At 41.3% G+C, this 27,227-nt stretch overlaps 1 protein-coding gene across 2 annotated transcripts in view; it reads left to right on the top strand.

Moving 5' to 3' along the window:
- The window catches only part of TGFBR3 (transforming growth factor beta receptor 3), a 113,341-nt gene extending 93,623 nt beyond the window's left edge, over positions 1 to 19,718 (top strand). For both annotated transcript variants that reach the window (XM_038143687.1, XM_038143685.1), the window contains exons 13-17: positions 2,534 to 2,833; positions 3,300 to 3,420; positions 7,475 to 7,510; positions 9,498 to 9,605; positions 15,749 to 19,718. In XM_038143687.1, coding sequence (XP_037999615.1) covers positions 2,534 to 2,833; positions 3,300 to 3,420; positions 7,475 to 7,510; positions 9,498 to 9,605; positions 15,749 to 15,867 — 684 coding nt within the window. In that variant the 3' untranslated portion in view covers positions 15,868 to 19,718. The remainder of the gene's footprint in view (positions 1 to 2,533; positions 2,834 to 3,299; positions 3,421 to 7,474; positions 7,511 to 9,497; positions 9,606 to 15,748) is intronic.
- Positions 19,719 to 27,227: the final 7,509 nt, after the last annotated feature.

Below are 27,227 nucleotides of genomic sequence, written 5' to 3'. Positions count from 1 at the left end.
GTTGAAAGGTTTTGTTGGGCAACTAGTTCAGCCTGCAGAGAACAGGAACTGGGGGATAAGAAGTAGGACAATATTTTGGGTAAAAAAACCAAAGGATTCTTGCAAAATGGATGAATTTAACTTAAAAGGTAGATTGGTGATTCCTGCTAAAGCTGCTGTTCCATAATGAACTTTAAGGTGGTTTCTCAGCTCATGCTCTGAACTGACATGTCCTGATGTGTTCATTTTATTGTCTGTCTGAACCTTCTCTGAAAGATATAGACATGCAAAAAAATTATTACAAATGTGTGTCTTTCATATGCTAGTGTTCTCAGGTTACACAGTTAATACAGATTCTGGCCTCTCTCCCATCTGCTTAAAAACATCAGTTAAAATCCTTTTGAATGCTACCACATATGAGATCTAGCAGATTTAGATAAAAAACTCTAAAACAAAATCAACAGCCGGGTACCCTTGACTTCAGGTACATTCTGCACAATACTTCCATGTGTTGCTGAGTTGCTTATGAAATCTGTGGAATTTCACACAAATACAGTCAGTATTTTTAAAGATAGCTACGTCAACAGAGTTTTGGATTTTCAAATAGTGGCAGACATTAATAAATGCAGCTTTGGCAATGAAGAAGTATTGCCAGTTTCTAGCCAAGTAAATCACAAGGTGTGAGCTATGGGGTTGTAAGACCAGGAAAAAGCAGCAGTGCTGTGCTGTGTTTCTCTTGCCCAAGTCAGTTCCTCTTTGGGAGCCCATGTTGCACATGGTAAGCACAGTGACCCATTTGGTGCAGTTTTCTTCATTATTTCAGTGTTCTTTGTCATTTCTTTTTTCTCTACCCAGTGGAAAGTACTTAAGACAGCTAAAGCAAAAATAAAGTCTGTCACAGTTAAGAATATTTTTATAACAAACACTTATAACCATCCACTTCCTTCATTGATCTGGGATGAATCCCCCTGACTGGATTAAAACAGCCTGCTGGAGCTGTTTATTCAGACAGATGTTCTGATTTCTTCATCACCTGTCCTGGCAAAAGCCTTTTTTCTTTCTTGTTTTTCTTTCCTTGGTTTTCTTTCTTGCACAGTGGAAAGCATATCAGTTTTGAACTTCAGTAGCTCCATTTTTTAAGATGACTCTGGGGTTTTTTTTCCTCTTTTTTGTTTATCTTTTGCCTTTGTTACTAAGAAAAATACTTTTGGGTTTTGATAAATACATATTGGTAAAAATTCTATATCTCTTTTTTTTCTTGTTTGGTAAGGGTTTTTTTGTGTCTGAATCTTTTGTATTCTGGAGTTTTAATGAAACTCTGATGTCATTTTCTTACCATATTTTGATCTTCCACCTTCGTCCTGTGTTTCTTTTCTTTCCTTGAGATAGCATTCATCTTTTTATTTAATTAACTGTAGTATGCCTGTCCTACTTTCCATAATCTCCTTTTTAATTAGTTTACACCATCAGCTTGTTTCCTGTCAGCATCTGTGGCTGACTTTTGTTCATCCATCTTAATTTCTGTTCTTTTTAGAAGATAGTCTTTCTTGCTTAGATGCTTCAGCACATCCCTTCATCTCTAATTTGATTGCTGCTCACATAAGGGAGAGAAAAAAGGAGAAATGCTTTTATTCACAGCAAAACTCCTAGCATCCAGAAATTACTGCATAGACCACACAATTTGGCAGGCTCTTCCTTAAAGATACATGCAGCACATGTGGATTAAATATGCATATAAGGCACATTTCTTCTAAGAAGATTTATTGTGGAACTATTTCATTGGGCAGTGTTAATGGTTGGGCAAACGCTTCTGTTGTTTATTAAGAGCAACATGCCTTGTTTTTTACAAATTCCATTTATTTTTTCCTTCTAATTATTCTGTAGCATTTATTGTCTGCATTCCAATCCAGCTGAGCAACATCAGGGCATTGGAATCTTTTAGTCTTAATTATTTTTCATAAAAGAATATGAATTTCAAACTTTCAATAGCTAAAAGGATCCTTTCACAAGAAATGACAGCTTTTTAGGAGGCTCCCTCACCCCCTCCAGCCCAGGAATGCCACCCACACGTCAGACCATGACCTCCTCTCTGCCTTTGCATTCCTATCTTGGCTGGGGGTGGATTCTCTGTTGTGTCTGTTGCTTTTTTTTTTCTCTTTTCATTACAATTTTGAACAGATACAAACCCATGGAATTAGTGGTTGATTTCCATCCAGCTCTGTTATAGCCTGTGTGTCTAACGGAGGCAGTGCCATCTCAGGTGGCAGACACAGACATTAACTGTGTGTCTTATCTGGGGGGTGGGTTTCATCTGCTTTCAGAAAGATAAGGGATTGCTGTATTTATGCATGGTTATGCTATTAAACAGCTGCTGGTTTTGAAACCACAGATTTTCTGTCTCTCAGTTTGACAGTTTACCCTTAACATTTAGCCTTCAAAATATTTCAGATTGGAAATGGCACTGGAAAACTGCTTAAAAATTGTTGAAAATATTAATGAAATGTGAACTAAAAATGTCATTTCTAAGATCTTACTGTCTCTTTCTTTAATGCAGGTGTCTGTGACTAAAGCTGACAGATCATTGGGCTTTGCAATTCAAACGTGCTTTGTTTCCCCGTTTTCAAATCCAGATAGAATGTCTGACTATACCATTATAGAAAACATTTGTCCTAAAGATGAATCTGTTAAATTCTACAGTATTGAGAAAAAGAATTTTCCAATACCACATGCACAGAAGGACAGAAAAAGATTTAGCTTTGTGTTCAAACCAATGTTCAACATCTCACTGCTCTTTCTTCACTGCGAGTTGACTTTGTGTACAAATAAAGGCAAAGATACTCAAGGACTGCCAAAGGTCAGTAATTAATTAAATCTATCAAAACTTCTGGTTTAGATAAAACAGTGTATTTTTTCATCTGAACTCTGAAGGGAATAGATAGTTTTCTGTGGAATTGTCTAATGAACATGATATCTCTAGGCTCAGAATTTTAGTAGATAACAGTTATTATGCTGTGCATTTTGACTGCATAATTTGCAGTTGCTGTTTAAATTTCTTTAGGTGGCTACAAATAGAAATTGCTTTTTATTGCACAGGTTCAAGTTTATCTTTTCTATGCATATCCAAAGCACAAACAATATTAGCTTTAATTTCCAAAGACGTGCACCATATTAGATAACACTGTAATGTGATTGCTGCAAAAGGTAAGGTTGTTTGGAGGGTCTCATTTTTTGGTAAATTGTGCTGCTTATGAGGCAACCGTGCCACTGGCAGAGCTGTCCTGGCAGATGGGTGACTCTGACCTCTGTTCTTTGCACTCCAGTGCATTCCTCCTGATGAAGCTTGCACCTCTCTCAATGTGGATATGATCCTGGCCATGATGCACAACAAGAAAACCTTCACCAAGCCCCTTGTTGTAATAACACATGAAGGAAAACAAGAAGGTATAGAAATGAGCTTGACCTGTTTAATAATGCTATATATATAGAATATTGTGTAACATACAGTCACTTGCAACGAGGGAGCATGTGATATTATAAAATCTTGTGGTGGTGCTGTGTCTGTAAGATGTTTCTTGTTAGGACATTTCCCTGGCAGCAGTCATCAGGCCAAGCTGCAGCCATGTTTTTAACCACGTCATTGTTCTCTGGACATGTGGGTTTGCCGAGCGCTGAGAGAGGAATACTCAAAGTAGTACAAAATAACATGGGTTTTGGAAGTATGAATGTAGCAGTAGCACTTGGAGCAATTTCTTGTTGCCCAGAGATCAAATGCAGTCTTCTGCTCCCTGCTGTCCTTTATTTATTGTGCTTGTAAATATAAATTTATGAATAATAACAATAGAATCACAAAGTATTGAGGATCTTAAAGCCTGATAAGTTTGTAAGACAAAGAGGTGGCCCCTGGAGACTCCCTACATTCTTAAACTATGAAGAGCAAAGGATAGTAAGCACAAAGGGGCTCCACTTTGGTGGGACTTGTTTGATTATGTAATCTGTCTTGGGAAAAAAAAAGGAGTGTGGTTAGTAACTGATTGAAGGAGTTGGAGAGGCTGAAGTGCATTATGAGATAATGCCAAACAGCATCATGGGACCTTATTCTAGTTTAAGAATATGCCCTGTGAGTGATGGAAAGTAAGAACTGTTCTCAGTTTGATTTAATTTAAAAGTTTTTCTTAGTAGATCACTCTGACAAGAGCATCAGTCTTGTTTTGATGCAGTCCTGGAAGAAAATATGTTCATTTATCTTTTTTTTTTTTTTTTTATATTTGCATTTAAGTTTCCTAGGAAGTTTCAGTGGCTTCCCATACACATCAAAATCTTCCAATGGTGTCCAAGGGCTGTTTGACCTCTGGGATGCTTTTCAGGGAGCATCAAAAGGATGGTGACCAGGAGTCCTTTAATCTCTGTTTTGCAGTGCATGCTGTTATTTTTTGAACAATTTAAAGTTCAAATACAGCATTGGTGGGGGACATAGACAACAACTGTTTCTGTCTAACTGCAAGTCAGCTCATATTTAGTTCACAGGATTTTTAACAAAATTGTTAATACAGACCAAATCCACTACAAAGTCAAGTATTTGAGCTGTTGCTGTTACAATTAAAACTGTTCTTTGGACCTGATTCTGGACTTCCATTTTGCTCAGCTCTCATATGATTTCAGGAGGTTTTCTATTGGGAATGAGTAAATCTTGCAACTGAAATTCGCCTTTCACTAAACAGACTCGTACTTCAGCTCTCTTGTCCTTATGATGTGTGGAGCATTGTGCACAGCTCCCATCTCGGGCTCCACTCAGAATGTTGTCTTTGTCAGAGGCACAAGGTCTCAGTGTGCAAAGACAAGCTAAATTTATAAAGATTAGTTACAAGACAACAGTGTGATAGAGTATTTTGTTGCATTGTGGGTGATTTGGTATAATTGTAGGATTCTTGGTGGAAATCTCCCCAGCATGTCCCAGCTTTCAGACAAAATACAAAGTGGCACATTAACAATGTGACTTTGTTGGTATGCAGTTGTTCTGCAGTGAATCAAAACCCCTTTCTTAAAGCCAAATGCCATTGTTGGCCAATACTTGAACCTAAGATTTGGAGAAGAAATTATATCACGTTATTGAATGGGAGAATTTACCTCTCAGAGGTAGTGTTCTTCATTTTCTTTGATGTGAACAGAACCAGCTTTCACTATTGCAAACCACTCTATGTGAGGTACTGCCCCTGGTTCTCCTTATCAAGCCACATGTGAAAGTCATGGGCTTGACATTTCAAAAGTCAGAACAACCTGGTCATTGCAAAGATGTTTTTTTTTCTTCAGACAAGCTTATAACTGTCATTGCCTGTATTAGAAATCACCATACTATATCTAAATGAGAATTTGCTGTAGATGCCAATGGAAGTGTTTAAAACCTATCTCCATGCCACATACATTCCCTTTGCATTCCTGCATTTCCCCATGCTCTCTCCCACTCCCATGAAAGGCACATGGATGGCCATTTATATGCTAGGAAATACATGTTCTGTTGAAATAATCTACCAATGTTCTTCAGATTTTTGCTAAGTGCGCAAACTTGAGGTTATTATTTCTACAGCAAAAACAGATCACAGAAAGAAGGTCAAAAGGGTAATTAACAAGTGCCTCTATCCTACAAAGGTATAGAAAATGTTGATAATTCTAAAGGCTGGCAGCACTTGTTTTTAAATTAGATGGTTTTTGTAGGCCTCAATGATTCTCACTGCTTCTGAGTTGCTCTGAGCAAATTGCAATAAAATACATTTAAGAACTGGATGTCTGAAGAGAATTGATAATGAGCTACAGAGCTTACCATTAGCTGATTTCATATTCTCTGTGGAGAGGCCAGTGATAGAAATAGCATGGAAAATTCATTTTTCCCTCAGCTCAGAAGGCATTTTCTTGGCACTTGGGATATGCCAGTGGAGTGTTTGGACAATCTGATAGTGCCCTTACCCATGTTTGTACTTTTCAGGGCTCCTTGGTTTCAGTCCAGCCTTCCTTGCAGGTCTTACATTCAGTTATGTTTTTGCTGTTACGTGCACTTGATAACGTTCCAGATTATTTGTGCATATACCACCCCACACACTCCTCTATGTCCTCACCTGTTTCCTACTACTGTTCCACCTGTTTTGTACCACCTGCCAAAAGTGATCTCCAAAAGATACTCACATGTTAGAACAAGACACAGTAACACAGTTTAAGAATAAAATGCTTTTTTGGGTTTTGTAGGCACATGTGTCTCAGGGCCTAATGATCTAAAGGATATTGCTGGAAGTTTGGTGCTGCCATCTGGGTTTTAGAAGTTAGAAGCATAGACTTATTTAAGAACACTTTAAATAAATTAATATATTTATTTTCAGTATTCTTGGGCTGTTATGTTTGCATTGAAATGAATTAAACTATTTTTTCCAGTTGCTAAAGATACTGAAACAAGTATTGAAATACAGTCTTATCAAATCCTTCTACATCTGTTACACTTCTCACACTCAGATATGCCAGAATATAAATGAAATCCCTGAGTTGCTGGGCAATCCAGACTCAAACTGCAGCTAACCAAACAGGTCCCTGGGTCTGAAGCCAGAATCTCTAGCTCTTTTGCTAGAAGAAGCATTCTTGGAGAAAGATAAGAGAGGCCAATTAAGAAAAAGGAGGGGAAATTCTTCATTTTTAAACATTTACTTGTCTCTTTCTGTTATGGGGTGATATCATTATCATTAGGATGATGATGTTTGATATTCTTGCCTAAAATAATATCTTTGATCTTTGAACAATACCTATTAACTTGTATTTCTTATATATAGTAATAAATTTTTAAACTCCCCCTCCCAAAAACAAACAAACAAAAACAACAACAGCAAAAATTAACAAACAAAGAACGAACAAACAAACAAAACCAAACCCACACAACTTACAACTTCAAAGACACCATGTAGGTGTCTTCCAAGAATACCATGTGGGAGTCAGGAAAATGGGTGAATCAACACATACTCATGCAATTTGGACGAAACAGTATGTATTGTGCTATAAAACTCACTATTCTTTAATGAGTGTGTGCTTTCGTGTGTGTGTGTGATTTAGTGTGCTGCTAGGTCATGGTTAGTGAGTGGTCAGATGAATGTCATCACCTCAACACACTCTTTGTTCCTTCACAGTCTGTGAACTGTAGGAGTTCCACAGAGGGGTAACCAGAGTTACTGTGGGTCATGCCTGATGACATCTGATTTGGGAAAGGTGGCAGTGTATTTCCCAGCAAAATATACAGTGCATGAACCATACTGTAGATAGAGTCCCTTGAGGAATAATTAATATATGAAAAGAATTTTTCTGAGATGAGTGAGATTACTGAATTTGGTCTGCTTTTCCTCAAATCCATGGTTTGTAAAAATTGCAGTTAATGTCTTTTTGTCAGATCAGAACCTGCATAGTTTGTAGGCTGTTTGTGGAGCTCTATCTGATTAATCTTTTGTGCATTTTCTTTTTTTTAAATTAGATCCTTCCCTTCCAAAGCCAAACGTGAGACAGCCACGTAAGTAACTCTTAAAACAATCTCTTTTAATCTTTAAACGTTCGTCTACAAAGCATTAGATAAATTCAGAAAATTCTCCTCAAGCTTTCTGAGTATGTGCATGTTTAATTCAGAGACAGAACAGAACTGGCTGCGTTGTTAATTGAGAGATTCCCATCAGTGTTCAGGGGAGGACTGTGACCTTTTGTGTATGTGAAAATCAGGTTTGGGCAAACACCACTGAGAGTCTCAGCCCTAGCAAGTTCCTGTGCTGGTGTGTGTGTGTTATCTCCCCTCTCTGCTGAGGCCACTGCTTCCCAACACCGGTGTCAGAGCAGCAGTGCCATCCCTCAGAGCTTCTGTTTCCTATTTCAGCCTCACTGTCCTGAGCCACAGCCCCAGGTGCTCCAGCCCCAGCACATACAAGCCATCCTTAGATGAGATCACTGCCTTGATATGGATTAATTTCTTTGGTTTTAATGTTCATTTGGTGTCGTGAAATAATCAGGGTCGATTAGTGACCCAGAAGAGGAGAGAAGCAGCACTAGAAGAAAATAAACAGGAAGGTGCAGATGATGTGTAGCCAAAGGTGACAATGAATGGAGAAAAGGGAGATTTAAAGAGGAAGTGCAAAGAAGGTTTTTCCTCTGCTCCTGTCCCTGTGTCTTCAAGACTAAATTTGTTCAAAATAGCAAAGGTGGTGAGCAATTATGCTTCTGCCACTTCTCCATGCAACTTTCTCCTCTCCACTCTGTTTCCTCCTAAGAGGAGAGAGCACTGACTGGTGCCTGGTGGAAAAAACTGTTGAGTTTAGTCTTTTGTGTTTGCATTTGAATGACTAGAAGTAGCCAAAGGAACCAGAAACAGTCTCATAGAAAAAAATGAAAGAAAAACCTTCTAAGACACTACCTGTCAGGTGTTGTATATGCAAACTAGGTCACAAATGCCCAGAAATGGGTCCTGAAGGCCCTTGCCAACAGGAGCTGCTGGAGAAGCCTTTTGTCAAAAGAAGATGAGGGAGGTCCTTAGGGGCATCTGCTGGATGCAGGATGTGTAAAGTGAGGGTGTTGGTTGTGTTCTGAGAACTGAAAATTCTACTGAAGGATATTACTAAGATCCAGCATAGTCAGTAAATTTCCTGGCCAGCATCATCAGTAAAATCTTATTCTGTGGACTGAGCAATTTTCTGCACTGGGAGATATTAAAAATACTAAAACCAAAAATGAGTTTTTTAAGAAGAAATTTCCCTAAAAGATTGCAGAATGATTAGTAATTTTTTTAAGCATTTCTAATTTTCAAAAAGAAAAACACATAGGCCAAAAATTTTTCTGTTTGAATGATTAGCACTGGAGGACAATACATCCAGGAACCAAATGCTGTTACCCTTGAAATGGTCCTACCAAAGGGCCTCTCCCCTAGAAAGTGATTTACGTGTGTGTGTGCTTCTATTTTTGTGATCTGGAATTAATTTCAGTTATTGAAAGCGTTGCCAAATGTGAAAAACAATTGTTTCTATTTATGTTTTCGCTGACTTTTTGCTGGCATCTTTTCCCTCTTAACAGCAGTTCCGTTCTCCACCTAGATTTCAGACTGAACTTGAGGAGATGTAGGGGAAAGTTTGCTCGAATGTTAGGCCATTTAAATGAAAAGCATTTTTGCCAAACATTTCAGCCTTTTAAAAACACATTTTAAAGATAAATTAATACTTAATTGAAAGCAAGTTATTAACAGCCAACCGAAAATGCTTAATTTTTGCAACACTTTCCAGATTTGGGTGTGCTGAGCTGGAGTTTTACTTTGTGATGTGGAACAGTTGGTTGGACTGAAGCCACTCTGAAAGCATCACTTTCATTTCCTTGATGCAAATCTGCCAGTCTGTTTCTCAAAGCGGGGCTTAGTTAACGATGAAATTTCAAAAACTCTTCCATGAAAAAGGAAGGGTGAATTTCTGTAGAGTGGTATCTGCCTCTGAAAATAAGAAGTGCCTGTGTTGTGTTTCCCTGCGCAGCCGTGCTGTACGGGCTGGACACGCTGACGGTGGTGGGCATCGCCTTTGCGGCGTTCGTGATCGGAGCCCTGCTGACCGGAGCGCTCTGGTTCATCTACTCGCGCACAGGTACCGAGGCGCGGCCCCGCGGGGCGCTCCCGACCGCTGCACGGGGAGGGAGGGCGCGAGCCACCGCTGCTCATCCTGGGCTCTGCTATTGCCTTGCTCTCTCTTCTTACTCAGGAGTTTTCCAGCAGCTCCTCCCATGAGCCTCTATTGCATATCAGCCCAGCGATACCCGCCCTTCCCTAAGGGAGATGTTACGTGTTATGGTTTAAAATTTGCTTAAATAATTTTAAACAGAAGTCTTGGAAACTCACCTGGGACATGAGTAAAACTGAGTATTCCTGGCTTGTGTATTATCATTATCTCTGTATTTTGAATTTAGTTAATATTTCAGTTAATGGATCCTTTTTTGGTTCCCATGCTACTTTTAATTTTTTTTTTTTTTTGCAGTTACTACATTAGGCTGATGTGTACAAGACGGGGGCCAAAGGGTTAAGAGAATGCTTTATCTGAACAGACACATTCTGAGTAATGAAAATTTTTCTTGGGCCTTGATTACATAGAATTTTTGCCACAATTATTTAGTCCTTCATTCTTCAACTACCATTTTCAGTTGCTAGAAGTCACGTGTAATCTTAATTGTGTGCAACCAAATACTTGGGAATGTGTCTGAATTGGTGCAGTCTCTAATCACAGATAATTTTCCAGTGTCTCAAAGTTTTTTCCCATGCTAAACTAAATTAGCAAAAATGGAACACTGTATTGAAAGAAGAGGGCATTTGGGGAGCTTTCTGTTGCATGGCCCAGACAAGGACTGGACAGTGGTGGAGCCTTGATTTCCAGCATGTGACCTTGGCTGCTTGTGGGTTATGGGGTATCTCAGGATCCTTAGAGTATTCTGGGCTCCCAGCTACTTCCACTTTTGACCTCACGAGACCCTAACAAGATCTGGGAGGTGGGAAAAATGTGAGGTCAATTACTTCAAGCCTGTGCAGCTCTAGAGCACTGAAATTTGTCTGTAGCACACTGCAGGGTTTTTTTTTATGGTATCTGAAACTCATGGAAGTTATTTAGGAGTGAGAATCTGGCCCTGTTGGGTCAGAGCTTCTGTAAATATTATGACCTAGAAGCTTATGTTAATTTGGAAATAAAAACTATGGCATTTTTTCCAGTTGGCTGTGCAACAATTTTTGTATAAGCAGTTTAATACTTCTCAGTGCATCAGCTGTGTATGAAACTTGTTTGGAACTGAAGCAAACATGGAAAATTTAAAGATTGTGATAATATGTATAAATTGTATAATTCTGTCTCATTTAAGTACTGAAACATTGTGGAAGAAAAGTAAGTGCTATTTCAGTGAGTAGGTGGGAAGGTAATTCCCATATCGGTAACCTTTATTAACAAAAAAAATTAACTAATTGTTAAATTAATACCTTTGGTCCTGCATTTGTGGAAGTTCAATCTGTATTCAGACACAGAACCATCTATAGACACATTGTGTGTCAGTAGTCAAGGAAGACTGGGAAGCCAACATTATAAATCCTTCAGCAACAGTAGAATTTGGACCAATCCCATTAAAAGAATTATATTAGTGAAGTACATCAGTCATGGTGACCACATATAAGTAGTGGAGAGGGCAGCTGCTCTGGCTTTGTGCTTGAGAGATGAAAATAAGTGGAGAAAAAGGTCAGACAAAAAGTAGTAAATGGATATAGGAAAGAAAGTGGACACTGTAACTCATCAGATTAGAGAATCACAGAAATGATAAAAATTATCTAGGAAGTTTTCTGGTTCAGATTTTCAAAGGATTGTGAAAGTGCACCTATGTTCCTGTGCAGGTGATTTTTCTGTGCATAGTGTCTTATATCTACAAAGCATAACTTGCAGCAAAGGCTCTGGCAGGCACAGCCTCTTAGAGGACAACTGCTGTGGCAGACAAGATAATCCAGTGCAGTGGAAACATTTTAGAGCTTGCTGCAGCCTTTTATTAACTTGAGGAGGGGAAGAAAAAAAGATAATCCAAGTTTCATATACAGAGTAGCTGTCTTTTGCCATTAGAGAATTTATGCACTGCTGAATCGTGTTCTGAGATTGCATCTTTTGTTGTAAGTAATACTGGGTTTCCAACACATGGTTTAGACGAAAGGTTGGAAAATATGAGTTCATTCTGTTTTGCTGATACTCAGAGCTCAGATAAAAGCTACTGCTGGTGGAGAATGGCAGCTTGGGATGTGTGAAGTTATTTTTGTTGCTGTACTGCTATGTGCAATGCAGCAAAAGGCCACCTTTTTGCCAGTAGTAAGATTTGCTGCTACAATTTTATTAGTGTGTCTCTGCTGCTAACAAAGAAAGTGTTATGTGAATGAGCTCTTTTGTTTGTCTTGATAGGCCATTAACATTAAGACCTCAAGCAAGTGATATAGCAGAAAGGAACTACAAAATAGATAGAATTTCATCTCCAGGTATTGACCAACGATTGTTGTGTTGTCATGTAGGGCTTTTGCTAATTTCAGTCATGAAAAATTTCTGCCAAAGCATCACTGCTGTGCTTTAGAAAACTCTAGATTTTCTGAAGCAATTTGACATGGAGTAGAGATGTCCTGTGATACTCAGATAGTAAAAGAAGAGAGAGAGAAAGCTAATATCAGAACAACAGAGGAGGAATTTTAGCTGATTTGTCTAAAAAAGACTCAGTACTTTTGATCCTTTCTCTAGTCAGTTAAAGGGCATGGAAGGTGTTGGTGCTGCCTGGAGAGCACCCAAGAACTAAGGGAAATACCAGACATTTGCCACAATTAACCTCATTTATCTAGGGACTTTGTAAAGAAGCAAAAATTTTGCAGTGTGCATGAATGCTGAAACTCTTCATAATTTAACCAAATAAATATGTACCAATGTAATACGTGTCTTAGTAGGGTTCACTGAGTATGTTTAGGAGAGACAGGCACAAGCCTGATTAGTTAATGGGACCATTAAAGCTTGTAAAGTGTGTTAAAGAAAACATCCGTGCCTGCGTTCTCTTAGGAAGCGCGCTTCCCTTCTTCAGGCCGTGCTGCAAATGAAGAGGATAAAGTGTTCCAAAATCTGAGAAGTTAAAAGTGTCCCTCCTCCCCCACTTCTCTCCCTTTTTTATGAGATCTGATTTAAAGTAAACTGACATAGCAACCAATTATATTTGGCAAATGGAGATAGAAAAGCAAACATTCAGACTTCCTGGACAGGGAGTACAACTGGCAGCTTTCCTAAGCGTGAATAATAAAGTGCATGTTGTCCGTTCAGATGGGTAAAAGCTTGTTTACTGTCAATAGATGAGATGTGTCCCTTCTGAGCAGTTTTGGTTCAGTAACATGAGATTCATGAAGCTGTTTACGTGAAAAGGAAAGATAGAGAATGCCTCTTCAGTGATCGTTTACATTTCTTTACATCCTTTTCTTGAATACTCTTCTTAAAAAAGCTTTGCTACGGTTTAGCTAGGTGTTGAGGAAATAAAATACAGGAAAAATCAGCCAGTCCAGATGTAGTTGCTAGGCTGTGTGTTCATAACATCACAGATTTGGATTTTCTTTTTTTCTTGAGAACGTTGAGAGAGAATTTGTTATTGTTCAAGAAGTGATTGTGGTGCATCAGAGCTGCTGATGTGCTCTAGAAATGAGGTGCTGCAGAGGCCATTAGAGTGGAAGGAAGGGGCCCTCCAACCCAAACAGAAGAGAGGGTGCCTCCCAGGACACTTTCCAGAGGAGCCAGGAGAAGAGAGTGAGCCATTGGGCTTGCTGGGGACTGTGGCACTGCGCTTTCCTTTACCATGAAATAAAAACAGCATGTGTTTGGCTTGTAAATGAATTTATGTTTAAATGCATACAGATTGTATTGATGTGCTGAGGCTGACCCAAGCTGTGTGTAACCATGTGGTCTGTAAAATGGGTGACAGGAGCTGCAGGCAGGGGCGAGGGCCGGGGGCCCTGCCGGGGGAGCCCAGCGGCCGCCCTTCCTCTGCCTCCCGAGCGGCTTCTGCGGCGGGGCTGGGGGTCTGCAGCCCCCTCGCTGCTTTCTGATCTTTGTCTTCACTTGTTTAGGTTTAAAGAAAGGGAGTTTGCTTATCGCTGCCTTTATAAATATATCCTGTAGTACAAAAGGAAGGAAAACATGTACACAAACAACGGGAGGAGAAGGGAGCAAGTCAGGAGGGGAAGAAACATCCAAACAAGGCTTATGAAAGCCTGCGCAGCACTATGACACATACTTTGATTTGATACTGTTTATTCTGGGGGGTTACAAAGCCATTTCCAAAGCAAGTTACAGCTGAAACTTGATTTTTTTTGCAGATGACTAGGGGTAGATTCTGACCTCCTGCCTGTGAGCAGAAATCCACAGCTTGTGTGTGAGCTACAATAGTTATTTAGTACACTGGGAAAAACAGACTCAAAATCTGTTCACTCGAGTAAAATGCTGGACTGAATACTGAATGTAAAAACAAGATCTTCCCCCTCTTTTAAAAAGTTTATTTGGCCTCCTGGATACTGTGGTTTAGTAGTTTAGTTTGTTGTTTTTTCTGTCCTGTCCTGCCCCTTCTTTCCTCCCCATTCCTAAACCAGTGGGGTGTAAGGCAAGAGCTGTGTGTTGTGGGGGCCTTAAGTGCACTTCAGCTGTGGCTTGAGCTAGCAGCACATCTGCTGGTCTCCATTGCACAGAGCACTTGCAACCTCTGCTGTGAGAAATCCTCAAACCTCCCTTGTTTGTCTGCAGCACCTCCGAGTACTGAGCAGCCTGCAGAAGGATATTTTGTGGCCTGAGACACAAAGCGTTAAAGGCGCATTTCCTCTGCAGCGCATTCCGAGAAGCTCGGGCTCTGGCAGCTGGCAGCAGCTCACAGGGCATGGGGATGTGCCAGAGCAGCTCCTGTGGGAGGAAGCTGGCTCGTCCTTGCACTGTAACCCTCTGGATGCAGGCTGTGCCTCCAGCCTTCAGCCTGTCACTGAAGCAGTCACTGGGAAGTGGGATCTCTACCAAATCCTGAACATGGAAGAAAATTTGAGTGTGCAGACCTGATCCATGGTATCAGGTTTTGGATAACATAGGATAATGTGGAGCAGGAGAGCTGTGTCACCATAAGCTCATGAGGCAGGAGATGTACTAGCCTCTGGCTTTTCCTAATTGCTCTGCCTATGATTCCACAAATCATTTCCGTCTTGCTCCTTTTCTGGGAAAGCAGCTGTGCTGGTGCTGGCTGCCACAGCAGGTCTGCAGCTCAGGCAGTGTGACTGTTACTGCACTGAGATCACAGGTTCATATGCTGGAGATGAGCTCAAGGGAGGGGGCAGCTACAGTGCACATTATATAAACTTAAGTCTTGCCATCTGTTTTGAAGAGACTGTTTTGTGATATTGCTAAGGTTACAGACTTGAGCACTGTAACATTAAAAATGCCACAGTTATGGTTTCCTACGTGGCCTTATTATGGTATTTCAGGCATTACATGGCATAATTATTACTTTCGTGCTTAGTTGACAGCTGGATTTTTCCTTTCAATCCCAGCCACAGGTGCAGAACGGTGTAAAGAGACCCCAAGTGCTTGACTTGGCAATCTAAATAGTGAAGGGGTTATTGAGACATGCTCTCACTACAGGTTCTAAGTGCTGCACATACTGTGGTAACTATAGGAAAACTTCCTGCATGTTGTATTAGGAGTAAATCAAGTCAAGCTTTCAGGACAGCCTGTTGTTTTTTTCCATGAAGAAAACTGGCTGTGTCTCAGGATATGTGGTATCCAGCTGATTGTTTTGAGCTACATTTTAGTAAATATGCTGCTCTATAAACTGGCATTAAAACTAAAGCCTACATTTCCTGGCCTTTTTCCTGGAAACAGCAGAGCTGTAAAGCGTCTGAGTTGTGTAATAGGACCCATTTTGAGTGACAGCTGACAACAGAAGATAGACAATGTTGATCTTGGCAGTTTCCATCAGCTGCTTGTAAATTAGTAAAGGAAACAGCGCTGTTATTTTCCCCATAAGCACAGCAATGCTTAGGTGCCAAAGTCCAGTAACATTTTCAGAGATTCTCCAATTAAGGTCTGTTACCCAATATGTTAATTCCATGGGAACACAAACAACCAGAAGAGGAAGACTGGGAAGAAATGGACTGTTGTTTTCTATGACAATGTTTTCAGTTTCCCTTTTCCTGACTCCACTTTTTCTCTTGCCTGTCCCTCAGGGGAGACAGGGGGAAGACAGCAGGTCCCTACATCACCACCAGCCTCCGAGAACAGCAGTGCAGCGCACAGCATTGGCAGCACACAGAGCACCCCCTGCTCCAGCAGCAGTGCCACCTAACCCGGGGATGCCGCCGAGGAGCAGCACAGGACTGTGGGGACATCAAACAGCAGCTTCTTAACGTTGAAAAGATTGGTTTGGTTGCTTCTGAAAAATTGAGGAGGGATTTTTCTACGAGGAAAAAAAAAAAAAGACTGATTTTGTTTTGGGGTAGCCACTGTGTGTGTGAGTGTGTATATGAGCACACAATGCATGAGTGAACACAGCCTGTTGGATCTTGTTAGCATGTTATGCTACGTGTGACAAAGCTACTAATTTTACAGTACTGCAACCTGTTCTAGGGGTCTGTGGGCCCTCAATGTGAAATCTATGCCAGTTTGGGAAAATGCTGCTTTGTCTATATGACTTTTTCCTTTCCCTGAACCTTATCATTGACACAAGGTATTCATTAAGGGAATTCAGTCATAGAATCACAGCATGGTTTGGGTGGGAAGGGACATTAAAGACCATCTAGTTCCAACCCTCAGCCGTGGGAAGGGACACTTTCCGCTAGACCAGGTTGCTGAAGCCCCATCCAATGTGCCTTTGAATACTTCTAGAGATGGGATATCCACAACTTCTCTGGGCAACCTGTTCAGTTCCTCACCACCCTCACAGTAAAGAGTTTTTTCCTAATGTCTAATCTAAACCTGCCCTATTTCAGTTTAAAGCCATTACTCCTTGTCCTGTCACTACATAAGATAAGAACAAAGGTGAACTTAGGTCAAAGGATTTCTCTTTTTCTGAGCAGGAAAGCATCAATGTCAGATCTCCTTGGTAAATAACATTTTATTATTCAGCTACATTTAGCCTCTTTTGAATAATCTTTGTTCTTTCAGCTTACAGCTACAGCATCTCATTTGCTTTCCTGTTGTGTTTGCAGCTTCAGGTTTGTTCCAGGTATTTTTGTTACAGTAGTCATTGATTCGGTGATTGGAAAAGAGCGCACTCAAACATTCCCTCTCTTGTTTTATGGGCCAAAGCTCTTTAATAAGAGATTTTTTGATCTGCTATACCAAATACAGACACACACAAACATTAAGACAAAGAATGGTCTTATGCACTAACATAGATGGGTGTGTACCTTTAATGGCAATGTCTTTATGCAAATAGATATATATTGAGGTATACACAGCCTAACCACTTTACCGATTGGAAATTAGCACAGCATTCCTTCCAAACATAAACATACAATCCATAAATATATATAATTAAAACCTGTCTTTTCAGTTTATAATAGGTAGATAGATGAGCTAAAGAAGTTGATTTGGTTCTAATCTTTTCGCTAGCCTAAATTCTCTTTGAAATAAGAGATGAGCTTGAGGGCACAAGGAATGTACAATAGTGCCTGTTGTTTGCTATTCTCTGAAAATAGCTGTGCAGTTGTTTGTGTCAAACTGTTGTATGAATGTTATGATTGGATAGTCCCAAAGTAGTATCAGAATATGGAAATGGAAGAAGGGTACTAATTGTCACTATTTTTAGTGTCATTGCCTTATCTTCACCTTCAAATTGATGCAAAATGAAAAGCGAAAAAAGACACTTTTAACTTATAATTGTTTGACTGTTACTTGCCACTTTGTAATGTGTTCTACTGATCCCTCTTTGAGGAAAAGAGAGCATTGTTTTCCTCTTAAAATGAGATTAATAACTTTCATTAGTTGTAGTGAAGGTTACCTGTGTTCTGCAAGAGAGGAGGGGACTTCATTACACTCGAGTGACAGTCTGCTCTGAAGTCTGAGCTGCAGATTTCTTGCTGATTCTACACTTGTGCCTTGCTGATGCCAGGATGGTCCAAGTGCAAATATGCAAAGATTTAAGTGCCCAGGATCAGGCAGAGTGTTACTCACTTTAAATCAAATCTGTTACCAGTCCTGCAAACACTTATGCAAACGGGTAACTGCACGCCTTGTCCTCACTAGTGGAAGCACATACTCCGCTCTGAACCAGGGCTGGTCTCAGAGTCCATGGAGACAGGGGGGCCTTAGAGTTTCACATGCAAAAATATTTGATGCTGCAGGCCCGTGAGCAGTCCTGGTGCCGTGGACAGGGTGTCATGTAAGCGTGGTTACCCCCTGCAGAAGGGTGTGCAGGACTGGCTCTGCTCCGAGCCATCGGGAGGATGAATGTGCTGCCTGTGTGGTTGAAAAGAAAGCGCTTTGCCTAACCTTCAGCAGAATGTATTGTTAAAGCATATTCTATGTGTAAAGTCTTTAAAAATGTCTTCAAAGAAGACTAGAGTCTTTAACTTCAATCATAGCTATATTTTACTACATTAAATTTCTGTATAAAGATATATTTAAATGTTTTAGATAAATGTAAGTTACTCTATATGAAATGTTTAATTTCAATTACTGTGAAATTTACATATTTTGTAAATGCCTTTCCCCATTTTAACCCTTTCCTTCCTCAGATATTTTATTAAGTAGTTTCTCATAGGAAGTATTAGATTTGGTTGTTGGGATGGACAGGTTGAAAAATTCTGTGTAAAATAGATAATTGTATATTTTTGAGAGAAACATGCTGCATTATCAATCTTTTTATCAAAAATTTAATCTAATTTTAGAATAATTTACAGATTTATATATACCATTGGATAAACCAAAAATATATAAAGGTCAAAGATTTGATTTGTTGACTTGTGCGTGAAATACAGTTTAAAGTAACTGAACTTGGTATACTCAGCTATTTAATTCAGCAATTTTAATACAACTGAGTTAACTGTCTGTTGGAGTTTACCAAAATGGCACATGATTGCTTAGCAGATGGAAGAGTCATTTCTGCTTCAATAAAAGAGAACCAAACCCAAGCATTCCCATTGAATGACTTTATAACAGAAGTGTGCAGTACTTTGCAGCAGCTGTTAAGCTGCCCTCAGCTCAGAGCCTGACACACCTCTAGGCTCTGGTTTCATAGCAGCCCTTTGTCAGTGTCTGTGTGCGGTGTGGCAGCTCCTGAACGCGTGTCCGCTGATGCACTGACTCCCACCTCTGCCCCATGGGCACCACGCTGGACTCACATGGCACAGCCCTGTGGGGCCTGAAGGCCAGGGAGACTCTGCTGGCCCAGCAGAGGGTGTTAAAGCAGGGGTTTGGATGGATGGATGGATGGAGTGAGTGGTTAATTTCAGCATGATAGCATCAACTGCAAAGGAACTTCTTATGTAAGATTGGGAGGATTGGGCTTAAAATGGACACCTTCTACCTGTAAAAGCTATTAGTAGGACACTTAAAATCCCAAGTAGACTGCTTGTTCTGTCATGTGTTGTCTAATCACTAACTCTAACCTTTTACATTATTTGGTTTTGGACATTACTACATTTGTGATTCAAGGTATCAGATCTTTCTGTGTTAGGCTATTTTTGTAGCATTTTACACATGAAAATGGATTTTGCAAAATGTCTGTAGATGCTGGTGATTGTAACCTTCCCCCGCTCTTTCCTAACCATTCCTCTCCTGTATGTTCTTTCTGTTATGTATATCTACCTCATGCTTCACAAGAAGACACTACTGTTGGTTGTGCTGGCAGCCCCTCGTGTGAGGTGACTGTCGTGCCCTGTTGTTGTTTGTCATTCATCGGGATGTTCATAGCGTTATCAGATCTTCGCTGCCGTGTCCTGCCGGTTCCAAACGCAATATTCTCACCTTTGAATAAATAAGTGTATTTCTTTTAGATGCAAATGCCAAATCAAAGAATGGGAGAAATTCACTTGCTAAAACCTGTGGCCAGTCTGAACACCCCATTTGTATTTCATATTGCATTCAGTATTTCAGAGCCTTGTGGAAATGCATAGTTGTACAGTTTTGATAACCACAGTGTCATGTCATCTTAGTCTCTTGTGCATAATAAAGTATATATCAATTTATTAATAATTGATGTCATGATTCATTTAAGTCTGTCCTAATGTCTCATAAGCTTCAGTGGGAATCGTGTGCAGGATTTGATTTTGTGTATCCACTTCTGAGTTCTTTTATCCATTGGCTTTGTTTGACTACTCAGTGTCATGGCTTCTTGCAGAAACCAGGAGACACGTTTAGTTAAATGCTGCTGGTTTTCGCTCAGAGTTGAAGTCCAGAGTTCTGATCCTGTGGGCATTTAGTTGTTGCATGTCAAGACACAGCCTCAGTTGAATTCTGCGGAAAGCCTGGCTTGAGCACAGTGAAGCCCATGGCTCTGCAGCAGCAGAGTGCTGCTGGGTTGTACCTGTGACTGCAGCTACACTGGAGACAAGTGGGCAAGACTGTTTTCATCACTGAATGGTCTTCCTGTGCAGGAGCAGATAGTTTTGCTGTGTATCAGCAGGACAAGAATTTGGGTGTTTATTATCCTGCTTTCTAATTTGTTTCCTGTATTTCTTGTGCAGAATATTCTTTATGGGCACTTAAGGGGAGCAGCCTTAGTGGTTTTTCCCTGGGTTATTCAGATGTTGTCGTTATGGACTCACAAAAGGGAGTTCCTTAGTAAGGGAATCTGAAATGTTAAATGATCACTTTAAAAACAAAGATTCCTTCAGTACAGAAAAGGCTATTAATTAGAAGCAGTTCTAAGCTTATGTGTTGCCTATGACACAATTCACAGAGGTGCAATAGATTTATTGCTTCATAACAACCATATTTCAGTTACTGCATCAAGACAATTCTGCTTTCCTGTGGAAATGAGCTCCATAGGGTGAACTCAGCTGAAAGTTGCTGTAGCTGCTGTTCCCTTTCTCCTGTAAAATTTATATTTTGATGGAAACATGGTGTGAAAGCATGATCAGTGTCTCGTATGTGGAATTAATTTTAAAATGCAATTACTAGCAGTGAATTCTGATATATTTGCATGAGTATTTTTACACAATAAGAGGTAAGAGTATTGCCATATTGCAGAGCAGGTATCAATGTTGTGCAGATTTGTTCCCTTAAGTATTGTGAGTGAAGCAAATGTTTTGGATGGTCAAAAAATACCAAGTGCCAGTTTTGGGAAAAACACAGTCCAGAGCTCTTCAAATTTAAACAGAATTAAATTTATCACAGCATTCCTTCCAAGACAATGTAAAAGGAAAATGAGACAATATTTTGATAAATTTTCACAGCTGTCACATTGTAATTGTAAAGCAGATATTTATGAGGCTGGAAGCCTGATTGCAGCAAGTATTTTTGTAGAGTGTTTCCAAATCTCAGGCTCTGAACTGAGCCTTGCCAACCTGTGTGCATTTACACTTCGCAAAAGAAAGATCAAATTACATCCTTCACCTACGCAAAGAAGTTTAGAGCTCAAAGTGCAATTTTCTCTGTCGTTTGCTGGAAGCCGCCAGGGTGCCACTGCAGCCTGCCCAGAAGGTGATGTGCCCCGCGGTGGCTCCTGGCCGGCTCTGCAGCCCGTCTGGGCTGCTCGTCCTGCTGTGATCATCCTGTCCTGCTGCAGGTTTACTGCGTTTAGGAAAGTCTAAAAAGGAGTTGGTTTGTGGACAGATGAGGAGGATAAGCAGCACAAAAGTGTTACTCTTACACTCTTGTTTAAATAACAGATTTTTTCCATCCAGTTTTGGCACATATATTTTGAGGAATTGGTTAAAAAATATTTGGGTGGAGGCTCTTTTCCTCTGTTACTGCTGCTTGTAAACTGCCGGCTCTAGTGAAGAACATACTGTAGAGACAAAAACTTAAATCAGTATTTTAAAAAACAAAATCTTGAGTATTAAGCAGAGAAAGCTGATGGTATTTAACAATGTGTTAAGTGGCTCACCAAGCGCTCTGTTTTGTCAGTAAATTTTTATGTTGTGCCTGCAAAATCACAGTGTAATCCATGCAAGTGGCTGTGGTTTTCCCAGTTCTCTAAGCATTTAAAGTCCAGATTTGCTTCATAAATAGGGTGAAAGGATTAAAAAAATTCTTAAATTCTTTATACAAGTAGGCATATCCCATAGGGTTGTAAGAGCTTGGGATGTAGCCTCTGCACTATGCAATATTTTTATTAGTCTATGATCCTAAAGGTGATTAGTAACATTGGCTGTTAGTATTTAAAAATAAAATAAACAGGAAGATTTAAGAGGCGCATACACACAGAGCAGGAATATTTAGGTTTTCACAAAATTCTTCGAGTGCCAAAACATGTCACAGAAAATTTAAATCACCAAAATAAAATAACATGAAGGAAGCAGTTAAGAAGTGTCTGGAAACGGGAGGCTGGAGACTCATGCCACACTGTGAAAGAAGCTGGGTCTGGCAGACTTCCAGGGCTGCCATGCCCCCAGCGTGCCAAGGGCATGGGGGCTGGGATAGTGCCTGTCACTGGGAACTCCAGCTCACAGTGCTGGGCATCAGCCAGCCGGGCAGGAGTGTTACAGGCAGTGCTCGTGCTGTTAACTCTGGGTATGGCTGTCCCTGTGATACTCCCGTTGTTAGCAGGCTGCTGCAGACAAACTAGGTGTGTGTGTAAGCTAAGGGGATCTGTCTGGCTTTTGCACTGGGGAGAAGGGCCGTGGAATATCAAAGGCTTCGGCTGGAAGTCACCATCTGCACTTGGGAGGGTCAGAGAGCGAGTGTTCTTCTTCCAAGCAGGAGAAGAGGTACAGCACCAGTCCTGCCTCTGGGAGCTCCTCTGCTGCTAAGAACTGAGTCCAGGAGTTCAAAATAAAAATCCCCATCCCTAGCAAGAACCAACTCCCGTCTTCTCCTTGTGCAGCTCACACAGGAGCAGCGGGCCGGAGCAGCGGCCCCACGGCGGGTCTGGGTGCCAGCTGCGGCCCCTCAGGCAGGCCCAAACTGGCGGCGTGGGGCTCGGCACCGTCCCACGAGGGTTTTGCAGGGGATGGCGGGGAGGGGAGGCGGCTGGGGCTGCACGGCAGCGGAGGGCAAGGGCTCCTCAGGGGCAGGAGCCAGCGGCTGCCGGGGTGCGGGTTTAAAGGAGGGCAGCCGTGCCTGCCCGTGTGTGCCCAGGGGAGCCGTGCGGGGGGCGGCAGAGCTGTTGGGACCCTTTTTGGACAAAGTTAAATATCCCTGGAGGTGAAAGATGCGTGTGGGCTTTGGGGAGTGGCTGACGTTTTTACCCTGGTGTTAACGTGGCCCATCGTGAGAGCCGTGAGGGCCCTGCAGCCGCCGGCGCTCTGAGGGATCTCTGCCGCAGGAGGCGCCTGCCCGGGCGGGGGCTCTGGGCACGAACGGGCCCGCCCTCGCTCTTGCTTTCCGGGGAAAGAAACCCACAGGTGGGGTTCGGATCCCAGTCCTCTGACGAAATGTCTCAAACCCCCTCTTAGAAGCACAGAACGTGCTTGACAGGCAGCGCTGGTGAGCAGGGCAGCGCGGAGCAGACGCACCAGTGCGAGGTGATGAAGGCGCTGAACGTGGTCGGGTGAGAGAGGCAAGAGCAGGTAGACGATGACCAACACCTGCATGAAGAAGGTGTGGCTGTTACTTTGATTTACATATACTAAGCTGGTTGTGCCCTCAGTCTGACAATGTGGGGAGGCAGTGTTGATAATTAAGACTGGAAAAAGGAAGAAATCCATGATGAGGTTATTGTCAAGTTGGTTGACAGAGGAAGTTGGATGAATGCTGTGATTATGAGTGTTGTAGCATGACTGTGCTGTCTATCTCCAGAGAGGGCTGAAGGATGATTACACTGGAAAGCACGTACCCCACTGACATGCTTTGTACCATTACAAAGACAGAGAAAGTACGCCCATGTTTTTACTGGCAGCGCTTAGTGAACTTCTCTGTGACTTCCCTCAAGTGTGTGTCCCTGAAGTGAGTCATATTTTACTACATGCTAGACAACGAGGGTCTGTAATAAACCAAGAGGCCTTGCCTGGGCCAGCTGCTATCCCCGTGGGCTATGGAAAGCACAGGATGATCTGCTCTGAGAACAGAATGATTTCTTCTGCTCGGGTTATGCCCATCACCTGAATCACAGGATCACCTACCAAGGAGGCCACAGTTATACTGGGGACTTCACAAATCTAGCTTTGGCAAGGCATTGTGAATAGTTAATTTTGTTTTCTGATTTAATGGTAGGAGTAGGCTTATGCCAAGCTGATTCCAGGTGATTTTTCTGTTGTTTGTTCACGTGAGCTTTCATTTATTATTTTGCTCTTCCATTACAAGATAAAAATTCATAAGATGTTGAAACTTAGACTTCATACTTTTAGAGTGCATGCCTTTTAATCAATATCTGGTTAAACAACTGTGAGCCAATATCAAATTTGCTATTCTCTCATCTAGATGTTTCAAGAAATCTTAATTGCAGTGTTTATTTGATTAACAGCAAATAGTATGGTTACATAGACCAGAGCTACATCTTATAGATTTTTCATGCTTTTATTGAGCAAAAGCAAAACTGTTATATCAAAAACTGAAGTATTCACACAGTTATGTTTTCAATAAAAATGCACATGTATATACAAACACACATCATTCCATCTAGCACTGGGTGAATCCAAGAAGGGAAAGTTCCAACGTGTATTGGAGAATGCACGTGGCCATGAGTAGTGCAAAAAGCATGTAGAGTATGCAAGCCAGTGCTCTTGTGAACAAGCAATTTACATCTGGAAGTTTTGACTCAGTTGTGCTGTCTTTCAGAATCTTCCAGGCCTGGATTTTGTTGGCTTGCTTCAGGCAGTTAGGGGAGCCATCAGCCTGTGCCTCCTGTATGGTGGCTGGAGGAGGCGGCCCATGGAGATGGGAAAAAAATCCTTCTCCTAACTGAGCACCTGCAGCGGGCCAGGATGAGTCTGCAGGGGCATCTTCCCAGAGGGCATTGCTCACGCTGGAACCAGCTCTTAAAAACCATGCCCTTCAGTCTGAATGAACTCATCATTCACAGACCTTGTATGTGCTGGTGGTGCCAGTGCAGGAATACGATGATACAGGTTTATTTTGACACAATCCATAAAGGAAACAGTTACATGGAAGGAGACTGGAGGAGATCAGGGTCACTGCCATACAAGCATGCAGCTTCTCTCTCTAGGAGGGATAACTCCAGTGTTGCCCCCTGCATACAAACATTTAAGATTTTTCACAGCATGGAAAGAAACCAATGTGTATAAAACTGGAGGCATTTCCCAGGATCCAGGTTCAATGCCACATTTGAAGAAAAAATCGTTTGTGTTATTCAGAGTCCATATTTCGTTTTTAAAGCAAAATAAGGGCCAAATTCTCACCTGGTATAAACCTGCTCTGTCAGCTTCTGTCAAATTCTGTCTATTTACACCAAAAAAGCATCTCTCAAGAGTGTAAGCTGTTCTTTACTACCTAATAACAGAAATATAATTTGGCAAGCAGACAGTTTTGACAGCTGCCAGTGTACTTCAGATCCAAAGATGATTCCTTGAACTTCAGCTCTTCCCTCCTTCTTTAGACTTTTATTAAAAACAGGACCTGTTCCCTAGTCTCTCATGTCGTACTTATTGCAATGTTAGTTCAGCACACTACCCATTTTCTCCAAACATCTGAATTCTGCTCCACAGCTGTATAGTCCTTTTCCTCCACTCTAATCAGCATTAAAATCTCTTATTTCCAGCTGTAGTTCTGACAATTGCAGTGCTGGTCCTCCTATTTGCATTCAAGTCAAGAAGGCTCACATTTCAGACCAGCCAGTGCAAAATGCCATGCTCATTTTTTAAAAAAAGATATCTTTTGAGCAGGGTATGCAAGGCAGCAAGGCATCAGAGCTATCCTAGCTTCAGGGATGTGGGTGGGCTATAAAAACCCCAAGAAAAGCTTGAAGCAGGTGTTCTGCACACCTGATCACAGCACACAGAGGGTGGCACTTGAGGTCTCCTCACTCACAGTGTGGCTGTGGGCTTGCCCAGACAAGTGTCCCATGTTATATTTGACACTGTCTTTCTGGGGCAATGTCACTCCCATAAAGAGAGAGAAATGCGTGGAGCACTGGGCTGTGTTTCCCAGGTGCTGTCACTTTGGCATGTGAGCAGGTCAGTGGCTTCCAGGCTGCCATGGGCTTGCTCCTGACAAGAGGGACAGTCAGCAAGGGGCCCTGCTGCTCTCGTGTCCCTTTCTCAGCAGCACTTGCTCAGGTCTCCGAGGAAAACACCAGCATTAGTCATACATGCATCAGCTGTAACCATCCCACCCTTACACGCCCTATTCTCATTGCCTGTTCCCAGATGGTTTTGGCTGGCAACTACTTTAAAATGTGTCTGTGCTGTGGCCAGGACTGGCTAGCTGGCGCTGCATGTGATGAAGCCTGCTCATCAGAGAGGCTTGAAAACTGTTCTGTTCATCCAAGTTTTCAGGAAGGTTTCTTTCTCTTTTTCCTTTGAGCTCATTGCCACTCCTGCATTGAGTGCTGTCCGTTCACACTCCCAAGTATGCTTTTGGGACAAAGCAAGCACATCTCTATCTTAACACTTTTGCTTTTGTCTTCTGGGAGTGAATTTGTAGGTTAGGTGATGTGGTGTTTGAATTCCTGAGTATTAAAGAAATATTTCCAGATAACAGTCCGAAAAAAACCACACAGACTGCAACTTGTGTTCAAGGCTCATCAAATGCCTTGGAATAGCAACTAAAATAGTAAAATCACACAGTGCTCTTAGACAAGTAATAGATAAGTGGCAGAGGAGGGGAAGAATAACTGTATGGGATAAGTATTTTCATTGTATTGAACCCTTTGGAAAATATTTGGAGTTTGTGGAAAGAAATGACCATTCCATTTTGCAAACACAGAGACATGAGACTATTGCACAGTGCTAAAATATTTTTGAGGAATTAGAGTTGTTCTTTTATCAGTCATCAAATTTGAGGAAACCACTCTTCATGTCATGGGCTGTGCTTTCAACATACTCTGTGATTCATTGCCAAGGACTAAGAAATTTCAGGGATGTTCTCTGAACTTCTCACCTTCCCTAAGACTGACTGCCATTGAAATGCACATTAAATGACCCCTGACTAAAAGCTGCTAATGTGTGATTCAAACTGAGACTTGACCGAGTATTTGGTGGGAAAACTTGCATTTTCCCTGAAGCTTTGCTTTACTTTCCTGAAGATTTTTAGTGCTAAAATTAAGCCTATTTTAAACTGATTTACTGAATTTCATCACGTGACTCTCTATGCCTCTGGCTGTGAATTCAAATAGGGAGCCAGCTTAGGAAATTTCAAACCTTTGTTTTATTCTTCTAAAATAACTTAATAACTTCATGTGGATGTCATTGGGATAGTGCAAAACACTGTCATGGAAGAATTACCCATTTATTTTGAGGAAGATTGGTTGATCAAAGCTATCATATAAACCTTGCAAAGCTGTCAGGTGTTGCTCTCCATAGCACAGTAATAAGAGCTATTCACTGGTGATACTCATTAGGAAAAACATTTCTCCCTGGCAGTGGTTTTCCCTTGATGTTCCTGTTGGGCCAGTGCAAACAGGCAAATTCCAGAGACCCGAAA

The sequence above is a fragment of the Motacilla alba genome, chromosome 8 (assembly GCF_015832195.1).
Source record: "Motacilla alba alba isolate MOTALB_02 chromosome 8, Motacilla_alba_V1.0_pri, whole genome shotgun sequence".
NCBI lineage: Eukaryota > Metazoa > Chordata > Aves > Passeriformes > Motacillidae > Motacilla > Motacilla alba.
Note: the sequence above shows the minus strand (reverse complement) of the source record. Positions and strands in the feature narration are given on the sequence as shown.